The sequence below is a fragment of the Sus scrofa genome, chromosome 13 (genome assembly GCF_054392235.1).
Source record: "Sus scrofa isolate SSC_HxYL_T2T_F1_AM1 chromosome 13, Sscrofa_HxYL_maternal_Yorkshire_Landrace_v2.0, whole genome shotgun sequence".
NCBI lineage: Eukaryota > Metazoa > Chordata > Mammalia > Artiodactyla > Suidae > Sus > Sus scrofa.
Window position 1 is genome coordinate 205,825,693 of NC_139395.1, and position 20,700 is coordinate 205,846,392.

General features: G+C 39.6%; 1 protein-coding gene across 2 annotated transcripts in view; it reads right to left on the reverse strand.

The window, feature by feature from the left end:
• ADAMTS5 (ADAM metallopeptidase with thrombospondin type 1 motif 5) overlaps positions 1-20,700 on the reverse strand; it is a 59,353-nt gene that overhangs the window by 25,548 nt on the left and 13,105 nt on the right. For both annotated transcript variants that reach the window (XM_021070866.2, XM_021070864.2), the window contains exons 2-3: positions 19,234-19,366; positions 7,306-7,473 (exon numbers count right to left, since the gene is read on the reverse strand). In XM_021070866.2, the coding sequence (XP_020926525.2) occupies positions 7,306-7,473; positions 19,234-19,366 (301 nt within the window). The remainder of the gene's footprint in view (positions 1-7,305; positions 7,474-19,233; positions 19,367-20,700) is intronic.

Sequence of the window (20,700 nt, forward strand, 5' to 3'; positions counted from 1 at the left end):
TTTTACCTCCCTAGCAGACATGCATGAAAAGAAATTTATGATGCCAGTTGAAATCAACTTCCAATAAGGAGGCTTCAAGAGGTGCATCTTCTTTATGAAGGTCAATACCAAAGCATAAGTGTTAAAAAAATGAAGAACACATTCGCTGTGTTATTTAAAACAAAACGAAAAGCTATCTTAGCTCTATGGTTTTCCCTTAAAGGTCATTTGGACATGGCCTTTTCTTGCTTAACATAAAATGATCTCTTTCAGATGTGCCTTCATTTATTACTGCAAAGTCCTCAACGTTGGGATGGGTTGCCGCATTAGTTTCTGCTAACCCTGATATATACAGGGTATTGATTTCATCTGTACGTTGAATTAGGTCTTTTGCCATAAAACAGGTGCAGACGTCACTACCAAATGGCAGATTTGCGCCAGGGTATGACAATAAAAAAATCAATATAGAGCCCGATTCTGAATCTCACAGTATGAAATATTTAAGATCTGAGCAATGGTGGATTGGATATACATTTTCCACCTTTAAAAATGTGTACAATTTGGGAGAGGATGGGAGAAGAAACTGATCAATTTTTTAGTGTCATTTATTTTGACCTCTAAAAGCATCCAATCTATTGCTGACTCTTCTTAATCTGTTTTACTTTTATTCTCCACTACTTCTTCAGATATTTCTAAATTTGCCTTTAGCCTGAAAAATTAATCAGGTTTCACTGCTGATGTTTTGTCTGCTCTGTTCCACAAAATTGCCAAGTTCTTTTTCCTTTTCTTTCCCCCTTTTTCTCTCCCTCTCTCCTTTCCTTCCTTCTCAGCTTATTAACATTTTGTGTGTGTAATGGAGCGCTTCTAAAAGAAAGACAACAGAAAGGTGTGAACATCACATATTTGTTTTTTACTATCCATGTTAAGCCAAATGCTAAGAATAAGGTGAAAAAAATTAAAAGTAGGACCCAGTGATATGGACAAATAAAGGAAAGGTTGCAGAAATCTCTCCATGGCTACAAAGTACAATTAAGAGTGATGGAAGGTATGTCATGCTTCCAGAAAATGCAGCAGAAAAACCCTTGGTTTTTTTTTTTTTTTTTTTTTTTCTATTTGACTTCTAGCACTGTTTGTCTTTCATATTAAGGATTAATGAAAATGATCAGATTAAGGTTCATTGTTTTTTTTTTTTGGTCTTTTAACCCCTCCCCCTATTTCGAGCACTGTACTTATTTCTGTTTTCTCTTCCTTTTCAATACACACACATAAAATTAAGCATTGGCCCAAATATCCAAGGTCTAGGAGAAATCAATTAATATTCCTAACGAAACTCATTCAAAGAAGCCTTCCAACAAAGCACACTCTCTCCTTTCACATCCTATCATCATCTGTGTGGTCCCACACCTCTTCTTTTAGGTCTGTATTTGAATGTCTAAGTCCAGAAGAAATACTGACGCGTTATGGGATCAGCGATAGATAAATTCACATGGGCGGTGACAAAGACATAGACAATGTTACCGACCAAAGTAATTCATGAGACGTTTGTGCACCTGTGAGAAGCAGTGGTGCTCTGTTTAGCAGATGTCATGCCAAGGGAATTAGATGAAAAATTCCCCGTGTTGGGAGATCCCGTCGTGGCGTAGCAGAAACGAATCTGACTAGGAACCACGAGGGTGCGGGTTTGATCCCTGGCCTTGCTCAATGGGTGAAGGATCCCGAGTTGCCATGAGTGGTGGTGGTGGTCGCAGACTCAGCTCGGATCATGCGTTGCTGTGGCTGTGCTGTAGGCCGGCAGCTGTAGCTCAGATTGGACCCCTAGCCTGGGAACCTCCATATGCTGTGGATGAGACCCATAAAAGCAAAAAAAACAAAAAACAAAAAATTCTCCTTGTTAAAGGATGAGGCATATTTTTTTTAAACATACAGGTTTTTGCTGTGGGACTTAAAATACATGTCTTACTTGCAGACTCTGTGAAAGAAAATATTTATTGTGAAAATCAAGAGAATACCATGATGGTTGTAAATTAACTATATGTACCTCAAAAAAAAAAAAAGATATGGGGCACAGCCAATAAATAAATAAATGAGAGAGAGACTACTCTATTGGGTTTTGAATTTTATGAGCACAACCTTAAAAACTGAATAAGATTATATTGCTATCTCTACTGTCTCCACTTACAAAAATTTCAGAGAATGGATTTTCCTCATACCATTTTATCTCTAAAGTTTTGCATTCAATACATGGCTGGACACTCGGTTCTTTAAGTAGGCTAGCAGTTAATTTTCAAAGCTCTCCATAGATTTTCCTTAGCAGCCTCTGTCTTGGCGGTTCTTGAGCTGTGTCTCCTTAGGCAGTGGCCCTTCTTATCACTGGGCACGGTGGACTCAGGGATCCCGCAGACACTACTATTGTTTTTGGCTTCAAGATTAGGCATTTGAGAAAGGAAATTTAAAAAGTTGCTTTTGCCGTGCACTTTCTCTGCCAGCGCTTACCTTTATTTTTGAGGATCATACGCCTAGCCAGCTTGCCTAGAGCTAACTTGTATAAACACTGCAGAATGTCTACAAGTATCTTGGCCAGGCTGGGGTGAGGGGGTGGGGGTGGGGGTGCCCCACCCACATAAGACAGGGCTTCTTCTTTTCTGAATCACTAATCTGCAGGCACAGCTATTTCAGAGAATGCACACTGACTTTTCAACCATAACCTAGCGGCTACATATTTCTTGCTGGAACTTAATCAGGAAACACTCAATATTAATAAATTTAAATTTGGCAGTAGCAGAGTGCTATGAACGTCCAGCTACTTCTGGCTAATCATTTTAAAAACAAACGAAATGATTTGAATTTAATTGCACTCTAAGACCTCCTTTCTCCAGCATTGCTGGAGGTGGGAAGGAGGCAGATGAGCTAGTCTGTAAATGGATTTTCGAAGTAATGGACTCTTTGGGTACTACCTGAACATTGTAGACACTTTGTGAGACTATCTACTTTAAAACAGCAATTGCGGGAGTACCTGCAATGACTCAGTGGTAACAAACCCGACTAGTATCCATGAAGATGCGAGTTCAATCCCTGCATCAATCGGTGGGTTAAGGATCCAGTGTTGCTGTGAGCTGTGATGTAGGTCACAGACGTGGCTCAGACCCTGCGTTGCGGTGACTATGGTGTAGGCCAGTCGCTACAGCTCCGATTCAACCCTTAGCCTAGGAACTTCCATAGGCTGCAGCAGTGGCCCTAAAAAGACAAAAATCAAAACAAACAAAAAAAACCCCAGCAATTGCTTTGGCACCTTTTAATATTAGTGTCCTAATTTAATCTTCCTAAGTAACTGAAAATCACTTCTTTTTTGAGTTATCAACTATTGCAATTGCTGAAACATGGATACCTTGAGCGTTCACGATGCTGTAAAAGGCTTTTTGACTTTCTGGAAAATGGAGCCAGACCACCATGCTTTTACTGTTTTAGGGCTACTTTTCACAGATATTCTAATGTCAAACAATTTTACTTCTCGCTCTGAGCTTACCTGTCTGCAGTGCCTTACTCACCAAAATAACCATTTTATTGCTTAAATTATTAGTGGCCTGGAAAATTAGAACAGAAAATTCTGCTAACTATGAATGAATGAGGAGTTTCCACTGCAGCACAGTGGTTTAATGATCCCGCATGCTGTCTCTGTGGAGATGTGGGTTCAATCCCTGGCCTGGCACAGTGGGTTAAGTATCTGGAGTTGCTGTAGCTGTGGCATAAGTTGCAGCGCTGGCTGGGACTTGATCCCTAGGCTGGGAACTTCTATATGCCTCATATGCTTCTATATGCCAAAACAAACAAACAAACAAACAAAAGGATAAATGAATGGGCTCTGCTTGAAAGTGTGAATGGCTCTCTACTAATAAAATGAAAGGGTTTTATGATTTGGAATCATGATAGCAGCTTAGTCATTCAACGAAGGCATAATATTTGTTTGCCTTTTTTGTTTTTCCATCATCTTGGGCTTTGTCTCCTTGGTTCTCCCCAAAGCTCTGAAGTTGAAATGTCAAAACCACCACCATCTCAAAAATTCCTTTGACTAGTTCTTATCTTTCCACACTTTTTAACTGACTTAGGTCAGTTTTTGGTTGCCATCTAAAAGTTATTTAATTATTAAGTTCAAGTTTAAATGGTGGTGCTACAGAGCATTACTGTTTCAGTTCTGTATCTGTGCATGCTGTTTTAAAATAAACATAATTGAGCTTTGCCACTGTGTCATAGCCACAGTGCCTTTCTTAGATGCCCACCATTCTGAAATTACTTTAACCCTAGGCTACTAATAAAATTGAATATTTTTGAGGGGGCGGTGGTTAAAACCCAAGACTGCCTAATCAACACATTCAAAATTGAGAGAGTCTAGGCTGGATAAAATGAAAGAATGATTATGAGAATTTCCTGTCCAATAAATGTTGGTAAGGAATGTATTTATTTATTGAATATAAACAAATAGGTGGGGAATTCAGGTAAGGTTTCCTCAGTGTAGATGAATAAGATCTCTTTCTCTCTCTCTTTTTTTTTTAACCACTGCACTTGTGGCATATGGAAGTTCCTGAGCTAGGGGTCGAATTGCAGCCGCATCTGAGACCTATGCCTCAACCTGCGGCAACCCTGAATCCTTAACCCACTGAGCAAGGCTAGGGATCGAACCCGCATCCTCACAGAGACTATGTTGTGTTCTTAACTTGCTGAGCCACAAAAGGAACTCCAGTAAGATTTATTTCTAATAAAAGTATGGTCTTGGTTGTTATCTACCATGAAATCCTTTGGAAAAGACACAGGGAGATGTATAAAATTTGTTGTAAAAATTTAAAAAGCAGAGTATCAGACTCTTTTAACTACAGAAATAATGTTTAAAAAAAAATGAAAACAAGACTGGAAGCATCTTTACTGCATGGAAAGTAAAATCATGAATTCCACAAACATGAAATAAATGAATCATTCCAGAAATATGGCAGTAAGGAACAAAATTCTGCACAGCATTGTAATTAGCTGACCTAATACTTATACAGGAAAAAAAGTTGGTCCCATTTTAGCCATAAGTATTTGCTGCCTTAGCAACTAAATCCATTCATTTAATGATTCAAAGTTTAGCTCAACTTTTTGGACTGTGTAGTGTGTGATTTTGAAATAAAATATTAATGTTATTCCACTTTCAGAAAATTTGAAAAAGTAAGTAAAAGTAATGTGAAGAGTGGAAACTAAGATTCCACCCAAGAGGAACGTTATGAGATATGGACTTGATCAAGGTAGACAGGCAGATGATTAGGAAACATTTATTTCAGGACTTTATCAGCATTCAACGAGCATTTTAAATTGAGTTAAATAGAAAAATACCATCGTATTATTAGTCTAAAGGAAAAACCTGATATATTTATTCTTGATATCATTTCTAAATTTGGCAAAAAATAATATTTACTTTAGGTTGAGGGAAAGTTTTAGAGGAAGATGGGTGTGGATTGTCTTCAGGAATAAGAAATTTAAGCAGTAGCTAAAGTATTGCCAGATCAATGATTAACATAGCAAAAATCAGTTAACGACATTTGGCTATAAAATATCAAAGAATTTCTTTCTGTCTGAAAATAATTGAATTTCTTCCTTCCTTCCTTTCATTCTTTCTTTCTTTTTTTTGGGGGGGAGGGGGCCATATCTGCAGCACATGGAAGTTCCCAGGCAAGGGGTCAAATTGGAGTTACAGCTGCCTGCCTATGTCACAGCCACAGCAATGCCAGATCTGAGGTGTGTCTTGCAACTTACACCACAGCTTATGGCAATGCTGGATCCTTTAACCCACTGAGCAGGGCCAGGGATTGAACCCCATGTCCTCATGGATACTAGCTGGCTTCTTTTCCACTGAGCCACAATGGGAACTCCCAGAATTGAATTTCTTAATTGTTTTGTGATTATGCAGCCAAAGTTCAAGAAGGCCAGCTCACAAAGAAATTACAACAATACCAAGCCATAAAGTTGGTGGAGTTAGGAAAGAACAGTTATCACAGATTGTCTTTATCCAACTTTGAACCGTACGTCATGAAATAACTTCAGGGATAATTATCATAATCAAGAATTTCTCTCATATTCACCTCAACCACCAGCTTTAGAAAGAGACAAATTTGAAGAAAAAAAAAAAAAATGACAGTATGTCCATTCCTACAATATGAGAAACTTGAACTCTGGTGACTGATGATCTATTCCTACTCAAATGCATCTATTCTCCTACGTTTCTAGATTGTAAGGTTACAAGGAAAGCAAGGAAATTAGCAACAGCTTGTTTCAAAGATTACTCAAGGGTCAAAATTTATTACTTTTAAAAACTGTGACTTCCTTAGTATTTTTATATAATTTACAGCACTAATCCTAGATTTACAGAACTTCATAAAGTCTGCTGTGTTTCTGAACTGTATTTAGAGGATAAAGCCAAAGATTTTCGTTTGAAGTTCTTAAAACAGTTTGCTCACCATTTAGATTGATTTTCTATTTCTGTTTGGCAGTTTTGATTCCACTTTCAGGAAAACCTGCTGTCAGGATAAAAACCGAATCTTTCCGGGTGAATGCAAATCTGAAGGACTTCCTTTCCTGACTTTTTTTTTTTTTTTTTTGTCTTTCTGTCTTTTCTAGGGTTTCACTCACAGCATGTGAAGGTTCCCAGGTTAGGAGTTTAATCAGAGCTGTAGTCACCGGCCTATCCAGAGCCACAGCAATGTGGGATCCAAGCCACATCTGTGATCTACACCACAGCTCAGGGCAAGGCCGGATCCTTAAGCCACTGAGCCAGGCCAGGGATCGAACAGGCAACCTCATGGTTCCTAGTTGGATTCGTTAACCACTGAGCCATGACGGCAACTCCCCTTTCCTGACGTTTTGTGGCCATAAAGAGAATCTGACAGAATCGTCACCTACATTTTAACTACACCCCCATAATAAGCATGGAACAAATAATTCTGAGAGTCATATTCATAGTAGGGAAACAAGATATCTGCCAAAGTTCTCACAGGAAGCTAGTGGTGAAAGAGGGAATAAAAGCCAGGCTTTCAGGGCACTAGCTAGGCATTCTGTGTGGTCTCCCACCCTGCTTTGCTTTGAACTTTGCAATTCAAAAGCGAAAATACCATAGCTATAATGCCACCAAGGATGCTGGCATTACACAACAACAGGCAGTCCCTTTGCCTGCCTCCCCCCACTTTTTTTTTGACACTAAACAACCACTGTCTCGGAGGGCAAGATGAAAGTCCTGAGGATATAATGAAGCACCACCTGTAATAATGCCAACTTTTGCTTCTGAGCCTGTGGAACTCTACATACCATGACCATCATCCAGGAATTCTGTGATGGTGGCTGAGGTGCATTTGGACCAAGGCTTGGATGCATCAATGCTGGTCAGGATGGAGGACATTAAGCGCTTATCTTCTGTGGAACCAAAATTCTCTTCACAGAATTTGGAATCATCATGGGAGAGGCCAAGCAGATGTCCTGAAGAAGAGAGTATATGAAGCGCAAATCATGAGTGGTTTTTTTTTTTTTTTTTGCATTTCTACTTTTCTGTGGCAATTATACTGGCACTTGCATTTTTTTTTTTTCCCCTCCCAATTGTATATGAGTTCATGTTAACTGCCTTTTCACACAGAGACTGGACCCCCCAGGGAAATTAAAGCTGCATGTAGTTAGAGCGGTCACTTCTGGTGAACATTTAGAGGAAAGCTGAAAAATTACACTAGAGTGAATGTTCCCATAATCCATCTGGATCACACATGCTCAAGGATATGTAGAAACAGGCCTTATTTAGAATCTAGAATTTGCAAGGCAACTGTGGGATTATGTCATAGCCCTCACTACATATTATTTTGAATGCTTGTCTAATTTTCCATCTTCTGTGATCCACTATAAGCCCCATGAGATTAGAGAGCATCCCCCCATCTACTGCTGAAAAATCTGTATTTAACTCAATGTTCTGCAAGTTATAAACACTTAAGAGATGCTTTTGAATGTCTGTGACTTCCATCTTCTTGGCCAAGTAAATATAAGAGATGACTACGGAGAAAAAGAAAAAAAAAAAAAAAAGTGCAATTAGGAACTTTCTGGCTCCGTGCAAATGTAAGCTTGCTTCATCCTTTCATTTCTTTCGGTTATTTATAGTCGTGAATGTTCATTAGTCCCACAAGTAAATGGTACATTTTGAAGATATAGCCATGTATACTTAAGAAATGTCTAAAACGCAGAATATTAGCGCTTGGAAAGAAAACACATGCTGAGAAAGTGATTGTCGGAAAATTACTCTGCTAGGTGGTGTTTGTGCTTCAGCCTACCAAGCACGCTCTCTGCAATTCCATACCGCTATTTCCAGTCCACCAGAGAAGGTATCATTTCACAGAGCACTTAATCCCACTCTTATAATCTGACTAATTTTTTTTATTACATAAGATTAATTTTCACACAGTCCAAGGGTATAATGCATTCTCCATTATATTTAAAATGCTGTTTAAAAAAATCCAGGACAGCAATTTGAAGAGACTCTAAAAAGTAGACGAGTCATCCTCGTAGGGCTTTTTTTTTTTTTTTTTTTTTTTGTAGAGTTTTGCAGAATCATACACAAACCACCAAAAAAGAATGTGGAAAACACTATAGAAAAGTGATTACTGCATTTTCCTTGGGTTCCTGAACAACAAAGGCAGGAACGTTGGCCATTCCGCCAAGAAAAAGTCCAGTGTGCAACAGTAAAACCCAACAGAGATGAAATTTTTCACGCCAAATTCCAACTACTTCGGGCCAACTTGTTAAATCACTAACACCTCATAACAAAATTGTCCATGGAGCAGCTGGTTGCTGTTGTGGTTGAAATTAAGTGGCCAGGGCTCAGTGACCTTCTAAGGCTCCATGTTTTGATGCTATTTATGCAGTTATTTACTTCAATAGCATTTACTAAGCTAGCAAATTTTCTGTGGGACACCCGCCACCACTCACTCACTTTTATTTGGTCAGCAGCGCAAATGTTCATCACAGTCTGTAAAATAGCTTCCAAATAACATGCAAAAGATTGGCAGGGGCTGGTCCAGTTTGGGGGTGGTATTTTGAGGTTTTTACAGCACCCACAGCTCACAGAAAAATAGAACCTTTCATTCACGTCCTCCTCAAAATTGCTCAAAGTTACTGAGTACATCAGACACGTGTTGAGAAGGTAGAATCTTTATCAGCTAACACCTTGGGATTTGTGTAGACGTTTCACACTTGAGCTTTTCTCCCTGGGACATAAAGAGAGGGGAAGTGGCCCAAGGGGAACTCTGCAGCATGAATCCAGGGTTTCTATTTTTTTAAAAATGTGATTTTTTGCACTCAACTTCATAAGATATTCACATTTATTTAGTGGAGTAATAGTCTTTTCCTCCAAACATATCTAAATAAATAGCACTTTCACATGTATTTAATATGGCATCAAGAAATCTTCACTTCAGTTGGAGGCTGAAGTTTAGCTTTTTAACTTAAAATAAAAGTCATGTGGCGAATATCAAATTCACTCTGAGGGACCTGGCAAGTACCTCCATTTTTTCTTTTATACAAAACAATGAAGCTATGAGAATTAATATAATGCATTAAAATATCAATTATGTAAGCAAGGCAATTTATTTCAAGATATTTCAGTCTCTCTCTCTCTTTCTTTCTTTCTTTCTTTCTTTGGGCCATACCCCCAGCTATGGAAGTTCCCAGGCTGGGATCGAATCGGAGCTATAGCTTCTAGCCTACACCACAGCCACAGCAATGCCAGATCCAAGCCACATCTGAGAGCTACACCACAGCTCACAGCAACACCAGATCCTTAAGCCACTGAGTGAGGCCAGGGATGCATCGAATCCACTTCCTCACAGATACGAGTCGGGTGTGCTGGTCTCTTTCTATGAATCTTTTGGCATGCTCTTTGGCCTCCAGATTGCTAATGTATCAATGAAACTTAATTGCTGCTGAAGATGTGTAACTTAATTGCTGTTGAAGATACCCGTGAGATATTCTTAGATGGCCATCCGAAAAGATTGCCATTCTGGGCATGAACAAATCTTAGTTCCAATTTAGCAAGAGCTGAAAGGAGATGCGATTTTTTTTTTTTTTAAACATCTCTAAGAATCAATCAGAAAGGGATCAGCTGAGAGGGATGGACCCCTCCTTGGCGGAAGGATGCGTGTGCTGGGTCTGTTCTCCATGAAGAAAGTCTGTCAGCTGGCCGGGAAAGGTAGGTTCTCTCAAGGACAATGAGAGTCATGCACACTGTGAAGAACCGTTTAAGTGCCCAAAGAAACTGGCAGCCAGTCCCACAGTAGCTGGAACCAGGGCACAGCAAGGAGCCACGTGACTTCCCTTCAGGAGCTGGAGAGAAATTACAGTGGACAATGTGGGGGAGGTTTGGAAGCTCTTCAGGAGAGACGTGACAGGCATACTAAAGGCTGTGAACAGCCCAAGAAGTGGTATTTTCACATGTGGTCACGACACCAGGACATTTAGTGTCAGTCTGAAATCTGCCAATACCTTTGAGCCCTGAGATGACAAGATACCTATAAAAGCATAAGTTATTTTAAAGGGACACACACATTAGAGAACACATGGTATGATACTAAAAGCTTCTTAACAGAGAAAAATCTGGAATCTAGGACATTTTAAAGGTAATGTCGCAGCTGACTACAATACACTTCAAGTAGCCACTGTGAAGAGTTTAGTCAGAATTTATCACTCATTGCCTAGGACATCACCCTTTCCCAGGGACAGTCTAATCCTGAACCATCCACAGAGATGTTTAAAATTACAGGTGTGTAGGAGTTCTCATTGTGGTTCAATAGTAACAACCCCAACTAGTATCCATGAGGATTCCGGTTTGATCGCTGGCCTTGCTCAGCGGGTTAAGGATCCAGCGTTGCCATGAGCTGTGGTGTAGGTCGCACATGCAACTCAGATCCCAAGTTTCTGTGTCTATGGTGTAGGTCGGCAGCTGCAGTTCAACCCCTAGCCTGGGAACTTCCATATGCTGCAGGTGGGGCCCTAAACAAAAAAAGAAAAAACATAAGTGTGGATTGCATATTAAGCATTCCCTCCATAAGCAGCCTCCGGCAGAACTGATTCAGCTAAGATTTAAACAGGTGTGACCCAGAGCATAAAACAGGGTTGGATAAAATTTTGAATCCTAGAATAATGCATTGTTTTTCATCAGAATGTATTTTACAATGAGTTTTTAGAGCAAGGTGAAGTCTTGGAGGAGTCAGGGTGATGGCATTTAGAAAGCCACAAAGGCAAGTTTTTCTCTTGGGAGACAGATTTCTTTCTTAGGTCCCAAAGTATAGGAAAAGCGTGAAGAGAATTCAAGGAAGAGATTTGAGGATGCTCAAACAAGCTCCCCTAGTAAAACAGGATATGAAAAATCCTAGTGAGAGGACTGAGATGGATTCAGAACCACAATTGGAGGTCAGAGTTTAAAGCAGAGGTCCCAAAGCCTGGGCTTTAAGGAAGAATTGGCATTCAGGTTATTTGGAACCATTTGTAATCAGTAGACAAGCAGAAGACTGAAGAACAGTTTGTTTGCTTTACCTAAATTAAACGACGTTGTTTACCATGCTGTCTTTTTTAGTGAATCTTTAATTCTTGATTGCAGTAATGAGAAACCACTTCTCGCCTAAAATCCTGGCACAGTTAAAGATCAAAAACAATTCTACAATGGATGTACCTGTTAATGGCATTTGTATTTACACACTAAATTTGTATTTATACACTAATTTTTTTTTTTTTAAATTAGAGAGGTCAGAGTGAAATTTGCAGAGTAAAGCAGGGTTCTAATCTAGTATTTTCCCAAGTGATGGGGGTCCCAGAACTGAATCTTGCTGTTTGAAATCATTAGTAAAAATCAAGGTGTAAATTATAAGGGCTCCTGTAGAAAATACTGGTTCCCCCCCCTTCTCCCCCACCCCGCACACAAGGCATATGGAAGTTCTCTGGCCAGGGATTGAATCCAGGCCTCAGCTATGACATATGCCACAGCTGCGTCAACAAGAGATCCTTTAACCCACTGTGCCAGGTAGGGGATTGAACCTGTGCCCCTGCAGCAATCTAAGCCACAGTAATCAGATCCTTAACCCTCTGTGCCACAGGGGGAACTCCTGGTCTATTCTTAATAGATATTAAATCACATCATAAATACGACAGCACTGCTGATGCATGCCCATCACACAAAGTAACTTCAGAAAGGGGTTTATTTGAATTATGTTAAGGAAATAAATTTCATGGTAAATTACATCAAAGCAAAGTCTCTAGGCTGAGTCTGAATTCTATTCCGAGTTCAGAAATAGTGAACTATTAGTCACCTGATAATTTTTCTAGTACAGTAATTATCTTTTTAAATTGGCAAATGGTTGACATTTCATTAAACAAATTTCATCTTTGATATTCACAAAGTAGATTTTAAAAGTTTCTTTCCTCCTTAAATTCACAAAGGGAATCGTGTTAGAAAAATCGGAGGAAAATGTACACCCGAGGTGAAGAGACATTACTTTAAAGGAAAATGTTGGTTCAGCTTCTTATTCAACTCAGGTATTACTGTACGGCTAGGGCTGACTTACAACGTTAACCTCAGGAAGGAAATTTGGCTGTTTTTCTAAACTTCGGTCTGTAAATTAAACAAAATTTCAAGCTCTTGTCTCCTGACCCCAGACTGACCAATGGACAAGGGGACACAGCACCACATCCTAAACAAGTGTCCCAAAAAGCTCTGTAATGTGTTTACTTAAGAAAGCACTGCTCAGATGAAGCATCTGTTTCTTAATGAGGTCATGTTTTCATTTTACCTAATTTTCCAGCCGGGATTACTGAGGTGCAGGGAAGGTCTTGCTAGGGGTTGAAAAGGGAGTCAAAACCTCACATGGGATCAGAATCTAGACTCCTCGATGAAGGAAACCAGGAGCTCCAAAAACTGCATCCTACATGTCTATTCAAATGCCAATCCCAGTGTAGAAGTGATAAAACTCAAACTCCTATTTCAAAACATTACACATACATGTTTAATATCACATCCATGATGTAATCTGGGAGGAAGAAAACAAATTTTTTTCACCTTATAAATAGCTGTGTCAATATCCTTTTGAATCAAATTCAGGATTACCTCCTTCAAAAGGAACATAAACTATTATAGGATAGCGTCCAAATCCTGGGCTCTGGAGCCAAATGAGTTTGGTTCAAATTTTACCCTTGCAGTATCCTAGTTGTTGACCTTAGACCAGTTTAGAAACTTCCTTACGTGTCAGCATCCTGCTCTCCTAGGGACTCATTGATAGTACTTACCTCATGGGATTCTGTGAGGCTTAAAGGATGTAAAAGATGCAAAGGGCTTAGACTATGCGCTTGACAAACATTCATGCCCAGTGACTGTTAGCTAACTTTATGGTTCTCACTGATATTTTGGGTCTGTTATAACTTTCCTTATGGGTATTCTAGTCTTTAGTAGTTTTGATAAATTTTGATATTACTGGACAATCCTATTTTTTTTTCTTTTTAGGGCTGCACCCCCAGCCTATGGAGGTTCCAAGGCTAGGGGTCAAATGAGAGCTGCAGCTGATAACCTACACCACAGCCACAGCAACGCCAGATCCAAGCTGCATTTGTGACCTGCACCTCAACACCAGATCCTTAACCCACTGTGTGGGGCCAGGGATCGAACCCACGTCCTCATGGATACTAGTCAGGTTCTTTACCGCTGAGCCACAACAGGAACGCCTAGACACTCTTCATTTGGGAAGAGAAGGGGCAAGTTTCTAAACATAAGAGGGAAAAAAAAATAACACATTAAGGGTATGATATATTTATTTTATGCCCCCTTCAACCTGTTGGCTTTCCACACACGTAGCCCTCCCCTTGAGAAAAACGAACTGGGATCTGATTAAAAAAGGAACCAACTGATACTAAGCACTAAATCTTTCAATACTGCCTCCAGACATGGAGCAGAGACCTATTCCCACCTTTCATCTAAGGGCCAAGAAAGACACAGTGTGGCACCACTCCAAACTGGATAGAAAAAAACTGCTCAGTTCATGTTGATTAAAGCTATGGGTTTGAGGGTAAATACCAAGTTTAATCCCAGCTTCCTTTCACCTCACATCTCACAACCAGTCCTGACATCTGATTCTGTGCCCTTGGCTTTGGTCTATGGTGTTTCAAGGGCCTCTGCAGCTTTTCAAAACAGGCCCTGTTTAATCTAATCATCTGTGGGAGCAGAGTCACACGCAGATCAGCACAACCAGAACTTGCTCCAACCGCAGCAAAACACAGGCAGCCATACTGCTGTGTCTCGACCACTTCCTAAAGCCTCCCGTGGAAGATTTGACCCTGAGTTGCCTGACTTGAGCTTAGGAAATATTCTGGAGTCTTTCAAGGTGGAGAGATTCACTTAGCACATTTTATAATTAACTGCGCTAAAGCTGAAGCTTCAGCATGTTTGCAAACTATGGATTTCATTAGCCTAAATAAAATCGGATTGTTCCCCCACTACATTAGCAGCTGGCCCAACATCGACAAAATTATTATGTTGAAGAGCCATGCACAGCAGGCGAAATCTTTATTATCACGAGCCCATAATAAACATTTGACAAGTTAAAAATATAAATTCCGAATGTAAACTTAGATTCACTTGAGATTTGCTCCAGTTTGCATTCGGAACTAGAACCACATTCTTACCTTCACCCAAGGCCCAGGGATAGGGACTGTGTTCTTGATAGTTTAAAACAACTTTCTTAAATATCCTAACAATTTTTTTTTTTTTTTTTTTGGTCTTTTTGCCTTTTCTAGGGCTGCTCCCATGGCATATGGAGGTTCCCAGGCTAGGAGTCTAATCGAAGCTGTAGCCATCGGCCTACACCAGAGCCACAGCAATGAGGGATCCAAGCCACGTCTGCAACCTATACCACAGATCATGGCAATGCCAGATCCTTAACCCACTGAGCAAGGCCAGGGATCGAACCCGCAACCTCATGGTTCCTAGTCAGATTCTTAACCACTGCGCCACGACGGGAACTCCTTAAACATCCTAACAATTTACGCAATGTTGACATGCACTTAACATAGCAAGAAAGCAGGTAATTTGTCTCTGCCTCTGCAGAGTCTAGGTGCATCCAACTCTTATTTTCCAGAAGGCTGTATTGACATCAGTTGGCTATGCCTCTCCAAAATCCAGCTTTTTTTTTTTTTTTTTTTTTGTAAAGAATTAGCAGGGAAAGAGAAGTGTTCCCATTAGCACGGGGCACATGAAGAATCATTTTTCAGAAATGTTCACTGAAGTCACTTCATTATGACTTGAAGATCATGAATAGAAGAGATACAGGGTGAGGATTTCAGATTTGCCTCTCTTTATCTTACATGATAATTCTCAATGCAGGGACATTTTTAGATGGAGGGAATGAAAGGAAACAAGGAAAAGGGAGAAAAAGAACAGAGAACTTTTTTTTTTTTTTTTTTTTTTTTTATCATTTGTCTTTATAGGGCAGCACCCTCAGCATATGGAGGTTCCCAGGCTGGGGTCAAATCAGAGCTAAAGTTACTGGCCTACACCACAGCCAGTATCCGGACTGCGTCTGCGACCCACACCGCAGCTCACCGTAATGACAGATCCTTAACCTACTGAGTGATGCCAGGGATCGAACTTGCATCATCATGGATCCTAGTAGGGTTTGTTAAATGCCGACCCACCCACGAAGGGAACTCCCCAAAGTGTTATTCTTAATTAAATACAGCCTTTTACTGCTTATAGAAGAAACAAAGTAGAAAAATCATGGGAACAGCCTGGAAATTTTCTCCACAGCTTATGTTTTGAGCACAGGCACATATTTACACTGTGTGATGAAGCAAATTGCTCATTTTGGAATGGGCTCAGGCAAATTCAAAACACTCTAGCCAAACCGAGGTTTCACAACGTCATCTTATCACCATATGCAGCCTGTATATATAACCTCCAAATCTGGAAAGTAATAAATGTCTAATAAAAGGCAAAGGAGGAAATTACATAAGAAGAAAGGAGGAGAATTAGAATCCAGAGCATAGTTAATTCCAGCTGATGGCTTCAAGCAACCATCTAAAAATAAAGTGCTGGAAACAGAACATCAAGCTGTGTTACCCAAGATCGCCCTGGCTGCAGAGGCAAAGCTCTGTAATAGCATACAGATGATTAGGAAATATTTTGTAAGGTTATCTTCTCTAAAATGTTTAAGGCTCATACTTCACAACACATGTTTGCAATATTTAGGCAAAACGTGAAATTAAAGAATAATAAAGCAATTAGAAAATAAAGTGAATGAAAGCCAGGTCTCCTTGTGAAAGGGAAATTAAATTCATATCCACCTGCCCCCAAACCTTACATTTCTCGGATTAGGCCATATGTAATGCAAAAAGGGAAATTAAGTAGGCGCTGTTTGATTGAAGAATGAATTATAGAGCATTCTAAAGAGGTAAATAGAAGTGATTCAACCGAGAAATTAAAGGGAACACAGAGTGTACTCAGACATCAAAGATTTAGGTTTGATTTTTTGCATAGAAAGCCACAGTTTTCCTGCACTGTTATCTTATAAAACGATGTTTACTCTTCCTGTATTAAGAAAAGTTCTTATTGCACATATACAAATGTTAATAAAATGCTTGTTCTTACTCAAAGGCACCTGGCCTTCTCCCTCTCTGACTGCTGTGCCTGCCAGGTAATTAATCCCTTGGTTTAGGAGCTCAGGAGGGTCAGGAAGGGTGACGCTGGAAGGTTCTTCATTCCAGTCCAGTTGCCTTGAGGGTCAGTGCAGCCTCCAAGAAGCTGCATTTTCTGCCACGGTGGTTCCTCTACAAAGAAACCTCCCAGATGCTGCCAATGTGTGAAAATGGATCACTAGAGAATTAAAGGAAGAAATAGCTCTTCCTCCATGGAATCTGTAATCGCTACTTTAGACGGTTAGGATTTAGGGCTTATGATCTTATGGATGTTTGCTGCCATGATTCTGCTCTGTTGCTTATTCCTTATCTTTCCTCTGCTCCATCTGAGATGAACCAGCCTCTACCTACCCAAGGCTTAGAACTTTTCTTATGAAACTTCCACTGTGATTAATGACTGGTGTACTTTTTCAATTGTCTCTGTGTAATCAAATGCTCTTGAGTATTTGAACTAATACTTTACTAATACTAATACTTGTCTTAGCTTTGCTGCAAAATTAGAATGTTGTCTGAGGCAGCTCTTGCATTTCTCCCACTTACACATGCGTGCATGTACCCAGAGATGTAATAAACATCGATGAAGGATCAATGTCAGGCTGTATTTTTTATCAGTTAATAGGCATGAGTGAGAGATAGGTGAAAACATAATCTCAGCCCTGAAGTTCAAATGCCATTTGTGTTTTAAAAACATTTATGGTCATACCAGGTCTCCTGGTGCAGCCACCAAGGAGCCAAGCCTCATTCATTATTAGTCTACCTACTAGGGAAGAAACAGAGACTCATTGTCAGAATCTCTTGCCTGAGATAAAACAAAGAACATGGAGACAGATCTAGGACTCCATCCTGAAACTAAAGATGCTCAATTAATAAAGCATCAGACTGAATTATTATTATCAGTGATGCTGTTGGATGGTAATTTACATTTCATTCAAATATTATGTTTGTGGTTTTCTGCTTTGATGGTAAGAAGAGGGTTGGTTAAAAGATGTCAAGAAGAGAGTCAAGAAATTTAAGGTCATGATTAATACATACTAATTGGAATTTAAGTACTGATTTCTATTTTACTGCTCCCATATACTTGCTTAGGCAATTACACTTTCAAAGTGAACTTAAGTCCCTAAAGAAAATACAGCAGCCAAAAATCAACACATAGTGAAATATTCTCTGCCTATTAGGAATGTGAAAAAAAAGTTTTAATAGCAGTTTAAAATTACGGTTTTAGCTTAAGAAAATGAAATCTTTTTAATAAAACACAGCAATAAGTACAACAATTATCAAACATACTTTGCCCTCCAAAAGATAACGCTAAATGGTGATACCTTTAATAAAAGTGAATGAACTAGTTAATTAAAAAAGGAAATAGAAGTAGGAGTTCCCATCATGGCACAATGGAACAAATCCGACTAGTAACCATAAGGATGCGGTTCGATCCCTGGCCTCGCTCAGTGGGTTAAGGATCCGGTGTTGCCATGAGCTGTGGTGTAGGTCACAGACATGGCTCAGATCTGGCATGGCTGTGGCTGTGGCTGTGGCCAGCAGCTCTAACTCCAGGTCGACCCCTAGACTGGGAACTTCCATATGCCGCAAGTGCAGCCCTAAAAAGTCAAAAAAAAAGAAAAGAAAAAGAAAAATAGGCAAAACAAAAGTATACGTGGATATAAATAACAGCTGGTATCTTTAACCTATCCAACTGGGTCCCTGAAGTGACACAATGCAATAGGCACTATTATTCCTATATTTCAGATATGAAAACTGAAGCTTGCAGAATTTAAGTAATAAGACCAAGGTGACACAGGTAGAAAGCATTTTAGCAAGAACTGAGCCCAAATGTATCGAATTCTAATATCTAATCCTGAATACTAAATTAACTTCTCATATACCTGGTGGCCTAGGATAATGATTAGGACACACGTATTCTGAACTGCTGGGATATTTTTCAATAAACTCAGTCCTCAATTTCTAGTTTTAGGACTTAGATGACTCTCTTAGGACAAACAAACCAGGCAAAAAGTGACATTTTAAAACAAACCCGGTGGCTGCTAGGTTTTGTTTCCTTTGCTTTGCTGTTCAAAATAAGACAGGAATGTGGACCAGAGGCTATTGATGCGCTTTGACAGGAGCCTACTGTTATCACTCACAGTAGAATAAAACCTGATGAATTTCTGTGTAACCTGATTAGCCCTGGATGAGTCAATAGAGTACCTTCAGGTCTGCATGCTGCGTTCCACCGTCAACTGCGGCAAATTCTGCCTAAGAGTCATTTATGGATGCTTCAAAAGACAGTGGCTGTAGCGGATTTCTCTTAAACTTTTAAACGGCACTGACAGAAAGGAAATATCTACTGTGTGTGCCTGACTTGGCTTCCCTTCCCTCTTATTAGTTAACCCTAAAAAGTGCAAATATAAACAAATGCAATCCCCAGGGGTACATCTCAACCGGGAAAAATCTGGAATTAATTGCCAAGTATTTGGTTCCTGTTGCAGCTGTTACAAGTGTTTGATTTGGCCAGGGAAGACAAAGGGCCCTGCATACCAATTTCGTGAGCCACGGTGAAGGCTGCGTGGAGGCCATCATCTTCAATCACAGCACAGCTGCGCTCGGGAGAACATATGGTCCCAACGTCTGCCATTCCCAGGGTGTCACATGAATGATGCCCACATAAATCCTGCTCCGGGAGAAAGAAAGAAATCATTAAAATCAATCTACATCCAGAAGGAGGCACCCTGTAAGAGCCACTGGCTCACTCCAAATGTCAACACTGGGATATGTTTACGGTATCACCTGCTCGGCTCTGGAAATGTTCCAAAGACAAACTAACTGCATTGACTCTTCTCAGCTTCTCTGGGCCCTAGAAGCACAGAGGGCTGATGGCACTCAGTTACATTTTAAAGGATGTCACAGGATTGTACCTTGTCTGTTGCAATAGCAGCCACAGCCTTAACAAAGCTGTATCTCACATATGCAGCCACATGTGTCATGGATCACTTTCACATATGGTCATGCTTAGAAAGGCCTCAATATTCTGACCTAAATTCATGCTAAATTTATCAGAAGTCAGGCCTAATAATTCCTTTTCCATCACAGGGTCAAACTGCAGCCACATATTTATGGCAGAAACTACATTTCTCAGGAATTTGGATAGGAAACTAAATGTTAATCTTAAGGGTGATTTCTCAAAAGGGCATCTCTTAATTTCCAAATCGAGTTGTAATTTCATAAGTTGTCTTCAGAAACGTATTCACTCTTTCTCATAGTATTTCATGTTGTGTTTCTCAACCTGATCAATCCTCAGAAAAAAAATACGTAATATATTGTATTTATATAAATGAGCCTATGCATTTTTCTGGTGAGAAGTTGCATAGCTTTTAAGAGATTCTCAAAAGGCAACATGATCACACCTCATAAATAGTTAAATTATCAATGCAGATGAGAGAGACATCAACAAGATAGTATTAAGGTATGACGCATAAAGAGAAATATAAGCCAAAGTTTTTGACATTATAGATTTGTAATGATAAACTTCCCAAGAAATGCTATTTGAGTATTAATGGACATTAGAATTTTTCACTTGACTGCTATTTTCAATGAAAATTAACTGACAGTGTATATTAATATCCAAAACAGCAAGATTGTATCCTGGTAAGCCATAACTGAATAACTGCAGAAAAAGAAAACCAAAAAAACAAAAAAACTTTAAACTTTTAAACTTAAATTAATTACTATGAAAGATGACTATTTACTAGTGTCCTTTCTGTAGCAGCTATTATCTTCATATCTCCAACTACCCCAATATTTGGCTTACCTCAACAAACATTTGCTTAGTTGAGGTGAATTCTAACATACAGTCAGATGCGGTGTAGATCTCACACACCATCAATATGATAAATGCTAGCAAGACCTCAAGAAACTGCGGGAAGTCAGCACAAGATATTATTCCTATATAACCAGTGCCACCTACTCTATATCAAACTCTTCTCTTTTCTATTTTGCTGTATAAAA